This window comes from Acipenser ruthenus, chromosome 21 (assembly GCF_902713425.1).
Source record: "Acipenser ruthenus chromosome 21, fAciRut3.2 maternal haplotype, whole genome shotgun sequence".
NCBI classification, from domain to species: domain Eukaryota; kingdom Metazoa; phylum Chordata; class Actinopteri; order Acipenseriformes; family Acipenseridae; genus Acipenser; species Acipenser ruthenus.
The window spans coordinates 26,666,180-26,686,942 of NC_081209.1; the positions used below are offsets into that span (position 1 = coordinate 26,666,180).

Below are 20,763 nucleotides of genomic sequence, written 5' to 3' on the forward strand. Positions count from 1 at the left end.
ATAGAGATATTCCAGAAGTCCCATTGTACTTATTTTTTTACCATTTTGGTTTGCTTTTTTAATGATGTCTTTTATACAGTTTCTCATCAGAATGTCTGCTGTCTTATGTTTAGTAGTGGTGCATATTTTACTAGGTAACCTTTTTGTATCATTTAAATTGTGCACATGCGTCATTACTCATTTTGTTTCTTTTATCTACCAGTAGGTATTCATGTTTAAAGACTCTGTATCCCCTTTTGTCATTTGATTTCTTTTGTTTTCATACACCATATATACCTTAAGTAATATTCATTGCGTATATAGCCCTGTATGTGTGGGATCAGCAGTGACATCTGATAGAGAGATGGAACTCTGAAAATAGAGGCTGCAGGTCAGGTTTACTAAGATTCTGCTGTAGTTTGTCAAATGTTCTAGTCCAAACTAGAAATAAACAGTCATGTTTTTCCTATGGGCACTCGCAGTATTCCTTACTAGTTTGCAAACTGTTTACTGCAGCAAACGCTTAGCATACAGTATGTGGCCATGTACCTTATCTTTGACATCTTTTACCTTTGGTTGGCAGTATTTAGCCAGTTCTTGCTCCCATATGCAGTGAGCTGAACAGTTTAGCATCTGTGATAACTTGTTATTGTTTTCCTCCCCTCAGAGGGCAACACTAAACTATCACCGGTGAAAGCACCCCCCCCACCTCCACCCCCCACTCCAGTGTATTTTATGGTCTCTGGAATCAAGACACCTGGGTTAAATTTGGTCTCCAGCCTGACGGCCAGAGCTGAGATTTGAACTCATGATGTTTAGTGATGTAGGGAAGAAGGCCATGTTTTAAACACTCCATTCTAGCTCTTATTTGCAATTATACAGCCACTTTAAATAATTTTTTGCTCTTTTCCATTGTTGGCTTTTTTCTGTTAATTATCCACCATTAATATAATAGATAAGTTATTGGACAAATAGAATGCTTATCTAAATATACAGTCTAATTTATAATGTGCATTTAGTAGGCTATATACAAAGACCACTTCACCATTAAAACGACTCAAAGTATGTTTCAATACAAGTTAGCAATGAGCTGTACAAATAACAGCTTGTTGTAAATTCAGCAGAATGAAAAAATGTGTGTGTACGATAAAATGCATGCTTGGTAGAATTAAAAATGCCTAACGCTTATTTAAATATAAATATACTGCTAAAAACAAAGGTACAGAATGCTAAGCCTGCATGCTCTCGGTGCAAGTTAATTGCTTTTAACAATTGTAAATGTTTACAATAAAGCACAACTTGTGTGTCTCTGCAGATGCATTTTGTGCCCGTGTCTGCTGCAGTGTAAATGCTTGCCACAGTGCTTTGCTTTGCATTTTATTTTTTGTTCTGCGAGGACGTCTGTATTGACTCTTCTCTTTGTTTATAGGTATGATGATGATCAAGTCCCTGGTGATAAGGAAAGATTTGCAAGGTAGGACCAATCTGTACATGTTAAAGAGGGGTTGCCCACATTACATATGCTCTTGCCTACCATCTTTGAGGGTCGGTAATTTTCGTTTCCTGGTTAGAAGAGGATCACTGCACTGCAGAAAAGTGGCTAGGTATTCAAAAAGGAAAAGGAAAGAAAGAAATGCAAACAAAAAAAATCGACCCCATGTCTGAATTCTAGAAAAAGTAACACAAAAATAATACTGTCAAGGTAAGTGCAAATACATATTTTGGTGCTTGTAGAACTGGAAGATGTGCCTTGATTGTCCCTACTCCCTGTCTGTGTTGTGATAGTAATAAATACAAGAGCTTGGGTATTTAGCAGTTAGAAAACCAGTCATCAACCTGCAGGTATACTTTTGTAAAGTTGTTTCAGTTATCTAAAGTAGTAATACAAATACACTACCAGGGGACCAGGTATTGTCCAGAGCATAAAGTCAAGTGATAGAATGTTACACTTTGGATAAAACGTAATTGATTCGCAGCAGGAGAATGCACATGTAGCATATTGGGAGACAGAGTGTTTTTTTCTCCCAGTGTTTCTACCAATCACAGGTTTTCAGTGAGGTCCAGCCCATCTGAACTCACTGGAAGACATGCTGTGCTGCCATGGACACAGGTAGCAACATTATGTCTCCAAAAAAGGCTCATTAAAAACCTAATTTAAAAACAATGTACCTGTTTAGACTTAGCTCTGTCTCAACATGGCAAGGCAGCCTTTTTCGTCCAGGTAAATCCAGCGTTGGCCTTGTGGATTCTGTCTGTACTGCAGGGGATGTATGCCTTTATGTGATACTGGGAAAGAAAAGCCAAAACATCTTTTCATAATGTTTGACATTAATGGTTAAAGGGGAAGACTCTAAGGTTCAGTATAAGCCTCACAGATCGCCTCAGTCAATCCGGTTTCGAGTCATTAACCATGACGCCCTCTTACAGGACTTTAGAATCTTGAATTTGTAATACATTCTCTTCAGTCTGAAAATTCTTGTGCATGTGCAACATTATCTGGCATCCCCCTCCTATGTGTTGGTCTGCATCTGTTGCAGTGCCCTGGGCTGCCTTTGTTGGTCAGACTTTTTGCATCCTGCAAAACTGTAGGACAGGTGACTGTCGTAGTGTGTAATGTGTCCTCTGAAAGGGGAGGCTCTGTCCAGCAAAACGTTGGCTCTTCTGTTTCAGATGAGGGATATGGCTGTCTTAAGCATTTTAAAATTAAATATAAGCCACATAATTAGATTTAAGAAAAGGCAGTTTTTTTCTGTTTTAGGTAGGAAGTTGGCAGAGATGACTTACTCCCCTGTCTGGAGCCTTTATAAGCTGAGATTTAATGTCATTGCCTGTATGCTAATATAGTCATGTTTTTTTTTTTTTTTTTTAATTCCAGAGAAAATCACAGTGAAATTGAAAGACGTCGTCGTAATAAGATGACACAGTATATCACAGAGCTGTCTGATATGGTGCCTACCTGCAGTGCACTGGCACGGAAGCCAGATAAACTTACCATCCTGCGAATGGCCGTGTCTCACATGAAATCCATGAGAGGGACGGGGAACAAGTCTACTGATGGAGCTTATAAACCTTCATTTCTAACAGAGCAGGTTGGTTACCGTGCAGGCCTTCATTCTAGATATTGTAAGATAAGATTACTAACATCCTTAAAGTAAACCTGGCAAAAAAAAAAACAGTAAAACAACTGTGTTGCATTAATTGACACTTTCAAAGTGCTAGTGTCTTCATTCATAGCCCTTTCTTGGAATTACATGGTCCTACGCTGTTTTAAGCTAATGATTAACATAGGACCATAGATGCCAGTTATATCAGAGATGTGTGGGAGTGTGGTCTACAGGGAGCCGTTTATGTGTCTAATATGAAAAGTATCTGTATAGCCTGATTTGCAGTTTTGGTCAGTCCTGCTGTAGAGTTTCCGTGTGTGTCCGCTGTCTACATACCTGAAAATCAAACCCCAGATCGAATCTTTGCGTTTTTTTAAATGATTCCAGGTGTAATATTGGGAAGAAATTGGACCTGCTGGTAACGCTGGGATTTTAAGGTGTTTTTTTTATTTTTTATTTAAGGAACTCAAGCATCTGATTCTGGAGGCAGCGGATGGGTTTCTCTTTGTCGTTGCCGCGGAGACCGGTAGGGTGATTTACGTTTCGGACTCGGTTACTCCGGTCCTCAATCACCCGCAGTCAGAGTGGTTCGGGAGCACTCTGTATGAGCAGGTACATCCAGACGACGTGGATAAACTGAGAGAGCAGCTGAGCACGTCCGAAAGCTCAATGACAGGTACAGGAACATGCACTGTCCCTCACAGCTGTTTCATTTTGTTGCCAGCCCTTTGATGCATTATTTTTTTGCTGCATTGATTTTTTTGCTTTAGTTGTTGTAAACAAAATAGGGGTAAAGGAAGTTAATAACCTTCTCTATATACCGTATTCTGCTTTTGTAAATAAGCTGTCCATTTTTAGGTTTAATTCTAGATTGGTTTTACTGTTGTAGATGGGACAGTTTACTCTTACAGCCACAAGGTGGAGCTCTAAACTTGAACATTAGACCAAGAAAACTGCCTGGCTGTTAAAAACCTGTTTTGAAAGTTTAAAAAAAAAAAAAAAATTATAATGGAAATGCTGTCATAAAAAAGAAATATGTATAACGGTAGTTAATAAGCTTCAGGGCAAAACAGAAACACAGTGCTATATGTGACATTTATTAAGAATAACAAATTCCTCATTAGTCAACAATTCTATTACTCATTGTGTGCTCTTAGGAGCCACATTCCCCAAAGTATTCATCAATTGTTTTACACCCTTAGGACTAATCAACCCAATTTGTCCAATTCATCAGCTTGTCTGTATTCTTGCTATTTATGTCAGGGTAGATTCTTGTTTAGAGTTCACTGTATCCCTGTAATGTCCCTGGAGTGTTATTTAAACTCAAATGAAAAGGAAAATGTTAGCAACAAAATGAGCATTTAAATAATATTCAAGGAAGATGTTTGCGCTAATTACGAGTGTGCTGAACTATTTGAAAACTGTGATGAGTTGTAGCATAATGCTGTCTGACAGATGTTATGCTCCATGTCATAGAAGTGTATGATTGCTTAGATACCGAGGAAAATATTGCCATTTATTTACATCTTTTACAAATAATGGTATAGAAGTACATTTTGGGTTGTGTGCAGCTTTTAACTACCACTCAGGTGTAGTATTTCCAGCAAATACAATGTTAAATTAAGTTTTATTTAAAAAATGTAACTACCGTAATCCTTCAAATCTAAGACGCCATCGAATTTAAGACGCAGCCCAAATTTACCGCCCTCAATTTGAGGAAAAAATAAAACCTCAAATAAATCTGCATTTGCAAAGATACAACCTCAATTACGCATATGGAGGCAGTTTGCGGCCGTCTGCTATCACACAGAGCATTACAGCTATGAGCTGCTTCTCATTTCCAGTCATGATTACTCACACCTGTTTTTCTCTCAATTTGTGAACTGTGGTATTACTTGACATGTTGAAAAATATGAGGGTCTGATCAGCATTTCCGATCTGTCCAAGCTGGTACTGTTTGTTAGAAACGCTGAAATGGTAAAAACCTCTTCGAATTCCTCAGGAAGCTAATGACGCTCCATTGAAAATGGCTGCCTGTATGTTATGGATGATTCAAGATCGGGCAGTAACGTTTTGGCTCGTCTTTTCTCTGCAGTTAGTCACTTTGCTGTTTGTGTACTCAGGTAGTCACGTCTTTTGTTGGCGATTTTTAATACACCAATCACTGTACTGTACTTAGATTTAAGACGCAGGATATTTTTGAGAAGACAAAAATGGTTTAAAAAGTGCGTCTTAAATTTGAAGGAATCTTCTTCCATAACTATGAAACACTCCATAGTGCCATATGTGGTAATACTAAAAAGAAACCTATTTCAATGACAGGTGCTTTGACTGTATTCTTTCCCAGGCTGAGGGACCTATAGTTGAAACATTTTTAATTATAATTGTATATTATGCTAAAAGAAACATTTACTTTTTATTTAATATCCCAAAAATATTATCATATTATACTGTGTCTGAAGAAATATTATGTTTATGATTTGAATAAAGTTGGTATTTAGAACCTTAAAGTAGACCCTTGATGTAAATTGACCACTTAAAATCGGGTCAAACTTAACGGCAAAACTAATAAAATATGAGCTTGTTTGCCTGGTATAATACCGTGGTTGAGTCACACAGATTGACTCTTGGTATTTTTCCAGTGTGCCATATAACTATTGCAATGGAAATCAGGAAATTAACAAACAAAAAACACAATGACTTTATTACAATTTAATCTATGCTACAGTACTTGAATATGGTCCTGTTCAAATATTTATACATGTGTGATATCTAAAATCCTCTATTAAAATAGCGATGACAAACTGTCATTAAAACAATATTGATGTTCTCTCCTGCCTAATTTGTGTAGTTGCTTCTTTATGGGCAGTAATCCATTGGCCTTTTCATCTGCACACAAGCCAGACATACCCAAACATATCTGTTCTTGCACTTGCTAAATACCCAAGCTCTTGTAAAGGTATCAGCATTAATACAGTTAATGATTCATCATTACAATGCGTGTGTAATGTATTTGGTTGGTACCGTGCACTGCATAATAGGATATTAGCCTACAGCAGTTTGCTTTGAAGTTGCAAGTTATGTTTTCTGTTGGAGAAAATACGTTTTTTGTTAAATCCGGACCAAAAAAAAAAACCATGAAATATATTTTTAAATAATTGCTCGGACAGCGTTCTGGTTCTGTCAGCTGTGGTTTATTAAGCCGTCGAAGTGCGTGCGCTGTATAATACTCTAATACTCCCTGTGGTGTTGATGATAGAAACACAAACCCCTAGGGGTGTATGGGTCCTGACATCATATCTGCTACAATTAAAAGCTGCTTTTATTTATTACTGAGGGTACAATTAAGGAGGCACGTGTTACGTGGGATGAAAACATGCGTCTCTCTGTTTTTAAGCCTTTCATCTTTTTAATAAGCTGCAGATCAAAAAAACTACCTTGGAAAAAAAAATACTTGTATTTGAATATACATGTATTTGAATATGCATATATTTGAATATTTTTGTCAGTTTACTTTTTTGAACCGCGAGACTTTGCAATATCATATTGAAACTCTGTCATACGATGAAGATGAAGTTAAACTGTTATACATTTTTATTTTAGACAGTCTAGTGAAGCACAGAGTAAGTTCTGGGATAGATTTCTGTGTCTCTATTAACTAAGACACTGTAGTTAATACTGTGGACATCAACCATGACATTTCATTGAGATTCAGAGGGATCGGACCCCAATTCAATATGTTGAGAGGAGTCGGAATCTAAACTTTAAAATACAGAATTATCTTCTTAAAGTTACTGCGGGTAATCTTTACTTGGTTGTACTTTTCTTTTAGAAATGGAGTTGTTTGTACATTTGCTAATTTGTTGTGAAATATTTCTTGTATGTGTCATTATTGTTTGCTAACAGTAAGCACACATGAATCATTGAGGCCACACGGCTGCTGCTTTGGCATTATAGCCTGTCATCCTCAACTTTGCAAGCCATTTAAATGTTTTTTTTTTTTTTTTTTGTTCATCTAGGCTTACAGATTTGATATTTTGCTTGTCTATCTCTGTTATTTTATGTAAATAGAAAAAAAAAAACAACCGTATGTACTATTATATAATACTGATGTACTATTAAATAACAGGGCCGCTGAGTATACCCTCTTAACACAACGCTGTTTATTGAGGAAGACAAGCGCTTGGAAAAGTACATTTCATTTTGGTAATCTCTCTCTCCAAATAGTTGCCATGTGAAATCCAGGCTTTTGCAGTGAATATGGACTATCCCTGTTCAGCCCTGACTTGCAGACCGTAGGCTTGGTTATGTTTGTATTAATGTGTTATTCTTTTAATAACAGTGTCCTCTGTGTGTGAACAGGTTGTCCCTTTAATTCAGGCATGCATGTGAGGACTTACCCATCTGAAAAACATGTCTAGGAAATACCTGTCCTATTGTGCTCATAGAAATGCAGGCAGTGCATTCTTACACAAGTCAGGCTTCTGTGTTTGTATCTGTGGCAGTTCATGGTCTGCATCAAAATATTTTCTTTGAAATTAAACCAGGTAATTTGTTTCTTTTCTGTTTCTTTTTAAATGAACCTTGTTTTTGTTTTTTAAACACTTAGGTGATATTCTCTATACTGGAGTAAAATCTGGGCTATAGTGTGATGGGCATTTTTTTTTTTTTTCGGTAAAACAAGTTTCTTGTTTTGTGGTGCAGTCCTTCTATATAATTTCACATGTGGAACACAGACATGGGATAACACACTCGCCAAGCATATTAATACTTTGAGACTTAATCTTTCCTTTCGAAGGCTGAATTTTACTTGGATCAGCATCACTTACTGTCATCTGCTTGATCTCTCGTTCACTAATGTTCATCCGTTTCCTTTTGTTTTCATAAAATTTATGATTTGAAAAGTATTCACGCTTGGTTTTTCCACATCGCTCTTGTTGTGCTGTTGTGTATTTTTCTTCCTGCTGCATCCTGCTGAGGCTTTGCAGGCTTCTTGATCATGTGTTTCCAAAGCAAACCTTTCATGCTGTGCATTTACAGCTTTCAGAGGAGACTATGATGAGCGCAGAAGGAATCGCAGCACTCTTAAGTAATACATTTGACATTAAAACAATGAAAAATAACCAGTGTGCTCTAAACAAAGGAAACTGCTACTCATCTTGTAGTGAACAATTATTCACACACATGGAAAATATAGCAGCTCTGGGATTGTTCCCATTCATGCTGATTTCTGGAAAGGTAGTGAGCTGTGTTCAGTGGTATGTGTGTGGTGTGCCCCAAAGAGTGACAGAGTGGACTCTTGTACCTGCAGTGCTTGGTTTGCAGTGTTAATAAAGAATGGTAGAAAGCCAGGCAGGTTGTGATGCATCTTGTCTGTTTTTCTGTGGAACTTTGTCCTCAAGAAAGATCTAGTATGGATAATATTTTGTTTTGCTTTGAGCTGGCTTTCAAAAGTCAAGGTCCAAAAGGAAAATTTTGGTGCCGTCCAAAATCTGTCTAGCCCTAATCCTTGAGATGGTGTGTCACAGCCCCTTCACAAACCACCTGAGTGTGATTTGCCTTCAAACCTTAACGTTCTGACCTGGCAGCTAAAAATGCATCATGTTTTCAACAGGTCTGTTTTGTTATAAAAAGACACTGACCTGAGGCTGATGCTCCTGCAGAAGCATGCAGCCATTGTGACATAACGACACTACAAAAGATAGGGCAGAGGTGGGTGGTTGTTTTTCTGTAAATCTGCCTTTACTGTACATAAAGGCAGAAGCACCTTGTATTGGTAGTCTCTCCTTAAACTGTTTCAAATCCTCCTTTTGACAGACCAGGTAAGGGGAGACTACAAAACCTAATTGACAGGAGCTCTACTCCGTTCTTGTACAGAAATGCTGTCCCAGACTAATCCATTCAGCTGATTTCAAACTCTTTACCTATTGACCGGGGGGGGGGGGGGGGGCTCTACAACACAGTGAAGGCCGCTTCTCAGTGGGTTTATTCTGCTGGTTTTCTGTTTTTAATAGTGAAGGAGCGAGATTTTTTTTCTGCAACCTCAAAGAAGTTAACCTTCAAATCTAGAATAATTAGTTATTTAGCCCCCCTGGGCATGGGATTTATCACATAAGAATTGTATATTGGGGAGTTTGTTTGTAGTGAGTGAATTCAAGTCTATGCTAAATTATTCTGTTATTGAGAAATGGCCTTGGCTGACGAGTGGAATTTAAATTATGTTCGTTTAAACTTCCGTTGTATTTGTAAAGTGTTTTATACAGTGAGTGGGTACAATGTAACCAGTTGATGACGTAGCTTCTGTAGGAGTGTTATTGTAAAAGTTAATGTTGCCTCAGTGAGATTTAGTTTCCTGGCTAAAGTCATGGTTAGTACTGTGTATAACCTATAACACATGGCCGGCCTGCCTGCCTCCGCTCTCATGCATAACTGTTGATCTCATCAGATCTCAGAACCTAATGAAGGTTGGGTCAGTACCTGGATAGGAAATCTATCCCTGTTGTGTCTTTTGTTGTTCTTGTTCAAAGCTGAGCACAGAACACCATGCCTGCACAAATGGTTTCAAACATTGTTGTGGTTTTGGAAATTTATTTTGGCATTTTGTTCCCTTTTTGCCCGGAGGTGTTTTGTTTAAGAAAATGGTTTGGTGCTTACCTCATGTGAACTCTGCTGGGGAAAAAAGTTTTCATGAATAAATAATTTCCTTGAAACCATGATCGTGTAGTGAATTGTTTTGTTAGTATTTTTGAAGAAATAGTTTGATGGCCTTTTAATTTGTTTTGCAGACAGGCATGACATGCCTAAACTATTTAATATATTTTGCTCATGATTGTTGATCCAGACAAGTGTTTTGTCTTAACAAGTCGCATAGTGTAGCAAGAATAAAAAATAACACATAAATAGACCTGCAGTATATGACTGTTTTCCATGTACAGGATTGGACAAAAATCACTCGGAAAAATAACTGGTTTATTTACTTGAACCTGTGCTTCAGTGTAACAACCAGGGTGCTGCTAAAGGTGTGCTGTTCAAGGTGTTTACAACAACACAGTGTATCGTTTCTTCTGTGTTTTACGCATCCATTGTAGATGTATTTTATTCATGTATATCTTATTCTGGCACACACTATTTAACTTGTCCAAGTGTGAATGTCGGAGCCAATTATGTTCTACGGTTTTTAGGTTGATTGTAATTTCTATCTTTAACAATAAGCCAGAAACAGTTTGTTACTCATGATGTGCAGGGACTCCTGCTCAGCCTCGTGTTTCTTCACCCTTTGGACCGACAGATACATGTGTTGTAACAGAAGGGCTTTTGAATTCTTGGTTAAGAACGTTATTGTGTGCTTGTTGAGCCACAGAAGTATAATTAGTCCATCTTATCACTGATAACGCCTGTCTGAATAATTCTGGCTGAACAATCTGTGTTCTGAGAAGTCAAAAGTGCTGCCAGAAAATCTGAATTGGAAGAAGATACAGTGCCTTTCTGTTTTTGTATTGTCTTTTTTAGGATGATCTTGGTGTACAGCAAGAGAGTGGTTAAGAAAATAGTGTTTCCTTTAATTCTGAACTAATGACCTTTAGTAGAGAAAAGTGTAAGGTACTGCACATAAAGATGTGCATTATAAATACCATATGGGAGATACTGAAATTGAAGAAGGAATCTATGAAAAAGACCCAGGAGTTTGTTGACTCAGAAATGTCTTCATCTAGACAATGAGGGGAAGCTATTTACACAGAGAATCGTGGGAATCTGGAACCAACTCCCCAGTAATGTTGTTGAAGCTGACACCCTGGGATCCTTCAAGAAGCTGCTTGATGAGATTCTGGGATCAGTAAGCTACTAACAACCAAACGAGCAAGATGGGCTGAATGGCTTCCTCTTGTTTGTAAACTTTCTTATGTTCTTAAGTAGTGTGGAGTAGTGGTTAGGGCTCTGGAGTTTTGACCGGAGGGTTGTGGGTTCAATCCCTGCTGTTGTACCCTTGAGCAAGGTACCTAGATTGCTCCAGTAAAAACCCAACTGTATAAATGGGTAGTTGTATGTAAAAATAATGTGATATCTTGTAACAATTGTAAATTGCCCTGGATAAGGGTGCCTGCTAATAAATAAATAATAATAATAATAATAATAATAATAATAATAATAATATGTACTTGTAGTCTTGATGTGCTGATGTGGTCACGGTGTAGTCCACTGTACATGCTTAAGTATGGTATATAATTAAGGCAGTACCTATGATATGATTTATATAAACATCTTTGTATTGCATCATTATTTACAAAAATGTATATTAATAAATGTAAAATGGTAAAAAGTGTCATAATGCTTCAAATCTGTATATGGCTATATGTCATTGAAATACAGAATATTAAAGCATTTCTCATGGCCTACAAATAGCATTTAGTACATGTTTGACTCCGATCAACCTATAGTTAATAAATAGTTTTTGATTAAGAAAAGAATAGATTCCACATGTCGAAGGTATTTAAAAAAAAAAAAAAAAAAAAAAGGACAGAAATTTAAGATGCATTCCAGTGGAAAGTTATGTCATTGTTGGAATTTTCTCTGATAAAAATAAGTACAATTCTGTTTAAACATCTGGCAGCATTTTGATCAACAAATCTATAAAGTATGTGTTTGGTGTTTATCTTGATGATGAGATGTGATCCTGTTTATTTAGAACATCTTTGTTTAATAAAGGCTATTTCAAGTTATTGGTGGAATTCCATTATATTAAAGAAAGTAAATTTATATAAACTGGGTATCAATGAATTCATCTTTTACGTCGTAGTTAATTTAATGCATTCATTTGTTTGAGGTTCTCACACAATGGTGCAAGAGTTGTGATGGTAAAAATATGTTCTGCGCCAACAGAGTGTGATGTACCCAATGGACTGATATCATTCTAATGTTATGCAGCTCATTCCATCTTCTTGTGTAATCTTTAAACAGAATGACTTTTTTGTTTTCCGTGGTATATTCTGTCATCACCTAAGAATAGCCTCATGGCTTTGCAATTTAAATTGATATTGAGATTATATATATATATATATATATATATATATATATATATATATATATATTAGTCCTGGGACGAACACAGGATTTTCATGTTCGGATATTAGCTCATAATTTAAATATGAATTTGTTTTTCAAAAAGTAATAAAAGCCATTACAGACGTGCTCAAATTTGTTGTTACCCCTCCACAAAAAACGAAGATGCACAATTTTCTCTGAAATAACTTGAAACTGACAAAAGTAATTGGCATCCACCATTGTTTATTCCATATTTAATAGAAATCAGACTTTGCTTTGGATTTTTTATTCAACATAATATTGTAAATAATAAAACAAATGAAAATGGCATGGACAAAAATGATGGGACCGCTAACCTAATATTTTGTTGCACAACCTTTAGAGGCGATCACTGCAATCAAACGTTTTCTGTAGCTCTCAATGAGACTTCTGCACCTGTTAACAGGTAGTTTGGCCCACTCTTCCTGAGCAAACTGCTCCAGCTGTCTCAGGTTTGATGGGTGCCTTCTCCAGACTGCAAGTTTCAGCTCTTTCCATAGATGTTTGATAGGATTCAGATCAGGACTCATAGAAGGCCACTTCAGAATAGTCCAATGTTTTGTTCTTATCCATTCTTGGGTGCTTTTAGTTGTGTGTTTTGGGTCATTATCCTGTTGGAGGACCCATGACTTGCGACTGAGACAGAGCTTTCTGACACTGGGCAGTACGTTTCGCTCCAGAATGCCTTGATAGTCTTGAGATTTCATTGTGCCCTGCACAGATTCAAGGCACCCTGTGCCAGGCGCCGCAAAACAGCCCCAAAACATAACTGAGCCTCCTCCATGTTTCACTGTAGGTATGGTGTTCTTTTCTTTGAAAGCTTAATTTTTTCATCTGTGAACATAGAGCTGATGTGACTTGCCAAAAAGCTCCAGTTTTGACTCATCTGTCCAAAGGACATTCTCCCAGAAGGATTGTGGCTTGTCAATATGCATTTTAGCAAATTCCAGTCTGGCTTTTTTATGTTTTTCTGTCAAAAGTGGAGTCCTCCTGGGTCTTCTTCCATGGAGCCCACTTTCGCTCAAAAAGCGACGGATGGTGCGATCAGAAACTGACGTACCTTCACCTTGGAGTTCAGCTGGTATCTCTTTGGCAGTTATCCTTGGTTCTTTTTCTACCATTCGCACTATCCTTCTGTGCAATCTGGGGTCGATTTTCCTCTTGCGGCTGTGCCCAGGGAGGTTGGCTACAGTTCCATGGACCTTAAACATCTTAATAATATTTGCAACTGTTGTCACAGGAACATCAAGCTGCTTGGAGATGGTCTTGTAGCCTTTACCTTTACCATGCTTGTCTATTATTTTCTTTCTGATCTCCTCAGACAACTCTCTCCTTTGCTTTCTCTGGTCCATGTTCAGTGTGGTGCACACAATGATACCAAACAGCACAGTGACTACTTTTCTCCATTTAAATAGGCTGAATGACTGATTACAAGATTGGAGAAATGTGTGATACTAATTAAAGAAACTAATTAGTTTGAAATATCACTATAATCCAATTATTTATTATCTTTTCTAAGGGGTACCAACAAATGTGTCCAGGCCATTTTAGAATATCTTTGTAGAATAAGCAATAATTCATCTCTTTTCACAGCTTCTTTGCTTTATTCTATGACATACCAAAGACATGCAAGTATACATGATAAAATAGCACGTCTGTATATTGCTCTGAACGCAGGGAGAAACAGCATAGCATCAGAGACAGGGGGCGTGGCCATGGCCCCTATGTGTGTGCCTTTATTTACAGCAAGACCTTACAATATGTAACACGTTAAAATAGAAAAATATCCCAGGAGTAAAGAATACATTGTGTAGAACTTACTTTACCCCAGTGAATTAACTACAAAACAAACAATGCCAAATAGCAGTTCAAGTTAAAAGTTTTTTTGTTTATTCCCGAAATAAATAGTACATAAAGTTGACAATGTATTTTTTTAGTTTTATTTTTTCATTTCTTGCCAATGCGGTTTCTTCACAGTAAACAGTGGCCATTGACATGTTTTCATAAAGTGATAACATGCGGTTTACTTGTGCCTTTTTGTAGTGAACAAGCAAACAAAAACTGAAATGTAACTTTAAACACTCCAAATAAAACAAAATTGAAAATGGCGTTGTAAAGTGAAGGGGGAAAAAAAACTCATCGTTTTGGTTCTCATTTATTACATTCCACATAACAAAGTCACAACAAAATATATAGAAGATATACAGTCTATATAAAAATCACTACTCAACATTTTCAGGAAGTTGGGTATTGTTTAAGCGAGGCATTTCAGAATGACGTGATTGCTTTTTTCTGGCTCGCTTTAAAGCAGCACAATGCATTTTTGTCCCAGGTGACCTTCCATAGAGATCACTATGCGTGTGCGCACATAATCTGTTTGCTCTCTAAAACTTTTAAATAGAGGCTCAAGAGCTGCTGTGTTAATTCTGTGTTTTATATATATATATATATATATATATATATATATATATATATATATATATATATATATATATATATACAAATATATATATATATATATATATATATATATATATATATATATATATATATATATATATATATATATATATATAATATATATATATATATATATAATCACACAGAGCTCTTTTTCATTTGCCATTTTTTTAAACTGTTGCGCAAATTCTGGTGAGACGGTAAATAAGTGCAAGGTATTTGTAGCGAATACGATTGACTTATCCGAATATATGATTTTTATATATTGTCCTCTTTCATTTCTCATCAGGACGCATTCTGGACCTGAAGACGGGTACAGTCAAGAAAGAAGGCCAGCAGTCCTCTATGAGAATGTGCATGGGGTCAAGGCGTTCCTTTATCTGTAGATTGAGGTAAAGGCATGTCATGTATGTTCTGGGGACCCATCTCTCAGGATTCACCTTCAGCCTCCTCGATGGGACGTTACACAGTATCTTCTGTGCTGCTGCAGCCTCCCACTTGACACGTTGTTTGCTTGCTTTTCATTTTCGATTTTTAACAGACTGGCTTGTTAGCAGCGTCTATCGCCACCCACTGCTCCACTGTATTTACCTGAGTATGAGTCGCTGATTGCATGTGCAAACATTAATCGCGTGAGGTTCAGCTTTCATTGCTGGAATGCTGCTCGTTGTCTTTTTGATCCACCTCGCCCAATAGCTTTACTTTGTTATGACAGATGTCTTCATAAATAAGGGAAAGAAGCATGGCTGCCCATTGTTTCCTTTCAACACTTTTGGGGGGGAAATAGAGAGAGGGAGAAAGCATAAAAAAAACCATGTAACTGTAGTTGGCTGAAATCCACCCTGAAATGATGTTACTGTTTGAACAGCATTTTCTTTTGTCTTTGTTTATTGAGATTTATCTGCTGAGATCATTGCACTTGGTTTTATTTTTCAAAGATGGGTTTAAAGTTTGACATGCGATTCGTGATTTAAAGACATTACTTTCAGAAAACACTAGTAGATCTGTAATCAAATTAGAATGCTATTTACTGTAGTCCAGATTTCTTTTAACCATCTGTTTGGCAGACATGTTTGGTAAAGCTAATCATGACTGGTGCTGAAGCAACTTGTACACCTCCTGGTGTTTTCTATTTATAGGACAGTAGCAATTTGGAACAAAATAACTGAAAAAAAAGAAATGTTAAAAAAAAAATACTGTATATACTGGGAGAGACTGTTAAATTAATAGATACCTGTTGGCAAGGGATACGTGTGGCTGATGTACCTTCAGGGTCCCTCCGGCCAATGCGATAAAGTTTGAGTGATAGCAATGCTACTGCTTCTGAATGTTATATCAGCAATAAACAATCATAACTGGTTTTGTTTAGGTGCGGCAGTGCGCCTTTAGATCACATCTCCTTGAATCGACTGTCCAATATGAGGAAGAGATACAGGTACGATTTATTGTAATTCATTCCTCCCTACAGTAGTTCCTCTATTTTGCACATCTGGCAAACTGATTTGCATGTTATTGTAATGTGAACCTTAATACTAATTTAAAATACTCTCTCAGCACGAAGAAACTTTACGAAAGGACTGTCTTTTTATTGCAGTGTCTTACACTGAAAGTAAAATAAATAAATAGAATTAGCATAAGGATGATTCCATTGTGATTTCTTGTGAAATGCATTATGTCATGAAACAAGGTGAATCATTTTTTTTATCCATGTGCTCTTTACAGAAATGGCTTAGGACCTTCAAAAGAGGGAGAACCACAGTATTCAGTTGTCCATTGTACAGGATACATCAAAGCATGGCCACCAGCAGGTAGTTACAATGGTTTCATATTCACTATTTTGTAGCCCGTTTTGAGGACCTTAAAAAACATGCTGTTGGACAAAAGCATGTTTTGATTTTATTTTGAGTACGCTGGCTTTCAAGATCAGAGATTTCATTTGGTGCAACTTCCAAAGAGAAACATTCTAGCCGACTGTTCATTGAGGGTTTGGGATGGCGATGGAATATTGGCTCAAGCAGATATGAAATGGCCAGGGCATAGAAGACTATCATAGCTAGAGGCATCTCTTCTTTTTTTCCCTTTTTAAAGTTAAATTATTGCATGCTGTAACTTGTTTCCAATTTAATGGACTCTTAATTCATTCTTTGCAATAAAGTCAATTTATGAAATGTTAGGGATAATAATCCACTATCCATAACTTTGAACACCCAATCATAAGGTCTTCAGACATACAAATAAAAAGAAAGGGATTTTGACTGTGTCATTTTATTTAAGTATTAATGAAAATGAACAGTTAACAGTTTCTTTTTTTAATATAGTGATACAAGGTAGGCACAGAACACCGAACAGCGGCAGAATTGCAAGGTTAACCATACAGGTATTTGACGTGACAGGAGCCGCAGAATGCACATTCACAGTGCATTAATTCAGAAGGTTTACCCTGGGAGCAGAGGCTATAATGCCCCTTGCTGGTTATCTTGTATTCTTAAAATAGACTTGTAGATGCATCAGAAACAGTACATGTATGTCAGCAGGGATCCGTTTTAGTTGAGCAGGTAATTCATAAGTTTACAGTTTGGCAAGATGATAGCTGTATGATCCAGACCTGACCTGTGTATGTGTATATTTATATGACTTGTCTTTCTTGTCAGCCTGACAACTAAAAGCCTCCTATTTTTGGATTGTAAGTGTGGTCCTCATCTACAAGTAGTTTTGTCGGAGGTCTTTTGTACGTTTGGTGCTTTTTATAGGAATGCACTGCAAATTAGCATGCTTTTCTTAATTGTGTTTTCCAAATACAAAGGATTTTGAATGTTTGTGCAATGTGTAGACCTCTTGCTTAATGTTTTCGCTGTGGTGAAGAGACTGTTTGCATGCAATCGTTCTGATCTGTTCCTTCTGTGAATTCCTGTTTCATGATTTCGTTTTTAGAGCTTGATGTTCTGTAAACATGTTGGACAGTAAGTGGTGAACGTGTGAACAGGGAAGCAGTTGTTCCAGCTAGCTTGGTGTTATCCACTATAAGGAAGTCTGTTTCATTGACGGGGGGCTGATAGGGTATTGTTTAGATGTTGATAAAAGTCACTTTCTTCAAGTGCTGTACTAACAAAATTGTGGAACAGATGGCATGCAGGCAAATTGAATGCTTTATTGGTGTATCTTAATGTTGAGGACTAGGAAAAGGACCATTTTCTTCCCACAAAGATAGTGGTCTCATTTATGAATGAGTGTTAAAATGAATCACAAGATGAAGGGCTTTTTGCTTTTACTTTTTAGGTTTGAAAATAAATGGTCTTTTTTATGTACAATGTTGTGTGTGTTTTTTTTTTTTTTTTTTTAATCCTGTGTTGTTTATTAAGTTAACTCATATGAAACTTACTGGGAATCCTTCACATGAAATGTGAACATAATGGTTTTTATTGTAAATCACCAAAGAATGGAATTGTGTTGAAATAATCTTAATAGCTCCTGTGACTCTTGTTGATTAATTACATAGGCAGTATTTTCCTTGTGAGTGGTGGCTGTGCAGTCCTTTTTCTTATGACAATCTTATATGGTCTTGGAACAGGTACAAAATAATACAATACTAAAGCTACATAATACAATTATTAATAATATTCAAAGGTTATAGTTGAAATGTTTTGACAAGCATTTTTAACTCTAGATTCTATGAAATGAGATGGTGTATTTCATATTTTAGTGTGAAATGATAGAAACATTGACTTTAACTAGGAAAACTGTAAATGGACAGAATTTAACAAGCAAAGAACAAAAAGGGTCATTCAAGGTTAGGCCTACTTTTACAGGAATTCAAAATTATTTTGTTTTAACCCTGTTTTTTTATGATTGATTGCTCAGATATTGTTGATGATCCTATAGACAAAACTGGTGTGTCTAGGCTTGCTCTGCAATTATTGTTCTTGGCTGCAATAACCAATACATCAAGGTGAATTTTATAGCCCTAAGTGCTTAATTAGCCATGGTGTTTGGGTAAGAAGCTCAGGTATGTATAACTGTACACGTAGATAAAACCATTACACTCTGTGCCTTCCCTGAAATAGTATGTCATTTTCTTGCAGGTAATGCCAGCTGTGTTGGGTATTAAGGCTTAAATAGACTTGTAATAAAATAAATTAACTTTATAACATAGAAAGTTGATTCTGCACATTATCACAGAGCCTGTGCTGTCTTTTTTATTTATTTTTTTTCCCCCAGAAAGTAATAAACTCAAGAAATATATCACAAGGTAATGGAGCTGTTACAGCTGAAATAGTGGGCTCATTACAAGCAATTAGACACTGCCCAGGGGCAAATGATGTGCTAACATTTCTGTTTTAATTTTTAAAAAAAAGTACCAGTACAAAGAAAATAATACGATTTCAGCATTTACCAGCTGTTTTGCGGCAGTCCTGCTGTGGCACACTGAGCTTAATTTAGAAGCCATGTTGGCTATTATGTATGCTGAATACAATACATTCTTCTTCTTCTTAGGAATAATTGCAAAACACATTCTTTAGGATAAGGCTGTTGTCAAGACACTTCACAATCAGGTGCTTGTATAAACAAACAAAAAAATGCAGAAATTGGAGCTGAGAGCAAGCCTAGCACAGCAAGCCTAGACAGGTCAGTTTTGTCTATAGGATCACAAACAATATCTGAGCAATCAATCATAAAAAAAACAGGATTAGTTAAAACAAAATAATTTTGAATTCCTGTAAAGTAGGCCCGACTTTGAATGACCCTTTTTTGTTCTTTGCTTAAATGCCGGGTGTATTTACTGCTGTTTAACTTCCCGATGTTTATAACCACCGATGAACACCAGCATTTCATTTCCGGGTGTACTTGTGAATAATATGAGTTGTTGAGCATCATTCGGATGCATTCTGAAAATTGCTTCTGAATAGTGCACACCTTTTTCCATTGGAACAGGACCCGAGACACAGGTATGTGGTGACATGCCCTAACAGTATATGCATACAACATGCTCCTGCTGTTTCTGCTATGGTAATGTTTCTATAGATCAGGCAGTGCTGGCGTGTAATAATATAATACAGTGTATCTAATAGTTTGGAGAAACAAGAAGATGCTCCCTTCCTTCCTGTTCAGGGTGGTACCCGTAGTTATCACAACTTGAACTACTGACTTGTCTTTCATCAGAACTGTCCACTTATTTCAGCTGTGAATTTACAATAAAAAAAAATAAAAAAAAAACACAACACTTCTTTGCCGCCTGACCCACTGGCTGCAGGGCAGCAAGAGAAACCACACGCAGAATGTCTTTGTCTTTTTTGAATTTCTTGCTGTTTTTGAATTTCCATCTCTGCAATGCATACATTCATTTACCCATCAGGTAACTGGGCAAAATGTAATGTCATTTCAAATGTTACCCAAACCTAAATGATGTGCAACCACTGTGCATAGCGTGATTTGAGATTTAACGGTAAAAGAGAGCTCATATTCTTAAATACTGAACAGTGAACCCACGGTTGTGTATATTAGGGTCAGTTTACCTAAATACATCCCCTATTTAAATTGTGAATATATAGCTATACAAATCTAACATATAACCATGCATGTGAGTTTCTGTCTGTAACAATGTGTGGAACACCAGGGAGTTTATTCAATAAAACACATTCTATTTATGTTTCGGGGACATTTACAGCAGTTCTATTAACACATAAGTAATATGTTATACATATTGTACATTATACACACATTGAAAATTACACAGTCTGTAATCTTGGTAAAACTTTTTTGTGAGAGAGATAATTTAAAGTAGATCTCGATATAAATCAGATAAATAAGGGTGGTTTGGGCAGCTCAGGAAATTTCTACAGTAAGCTTGTAAGGTAATAAAGTCTTCTCCTGTAAACAGAAACACACAGACAGCTTGGAAGGTTTTATTTCCCTGTTTACATGACTGATCACATTTTACACTGGTTTTCAGACCTTTGTTGTTAGATCAGCCTTTATGACTTGTGTAAAACATGCGCTGCATCTTCAAAGAAGTGATTCATCATCTTTGTTTTTTATTTTTTAGACAGGAAGAGGTATTGTCACCTCTGGGTGCTAATAAAAATGTTATTGTAATTGTAAAGACAAGTCTCCCCTGCAGCCAGAGCGGAGACGTGTTAATTTGTGT

The 20,763-nt window shown here is 36.7% G+C and overlaps 1 protein-coding gene across 4 annotated transcripts in view; it reads left to right on the forward strand.

Moving 5' to 3' along the window:
* The window catches only part of LOC117428167 (aryl hydrocarbon receptor nuclear translocator 2), a 42,109-nt gene that overhangs the window by 6,626 nt on the left and 14,720 nt on the right, over window positions 1-20,763 (forward strand). For 2 of the 4 annotated variants that reach the window (XM_058995335.1, XM_058995336.1), the window contains exons 4-9: window positions 1,409-1,453; window positions 2,855-3,068; window positions 3,546-3,759; window positions 14,911-15,013; window positions 15,991-16,056; window positions 16,344-16,429. In XM_058995335.1, the coding sequence (XP_058851318.1) occupies window positions 1,409-1,453; window positions 2,855-3,068; window positions 3,546-3,759; window positions 14,911-15,013; window positions 15,991-16,056; window positions 16,344-16,429 (728 nt within the window). The remainder of the gene's footprint in view (window positions 1-1,408; window positions 1,454-2,854; window positions 3,069-3,545; window positions 3,760-14,910; window positions 15,014-15,990; window positions 16,057-16,343; window positions 16,430-20,763) is intronic. The other 2 variants (XM_058995337.1, XM_058995338.1) reach the window with 1 other exon arrangement.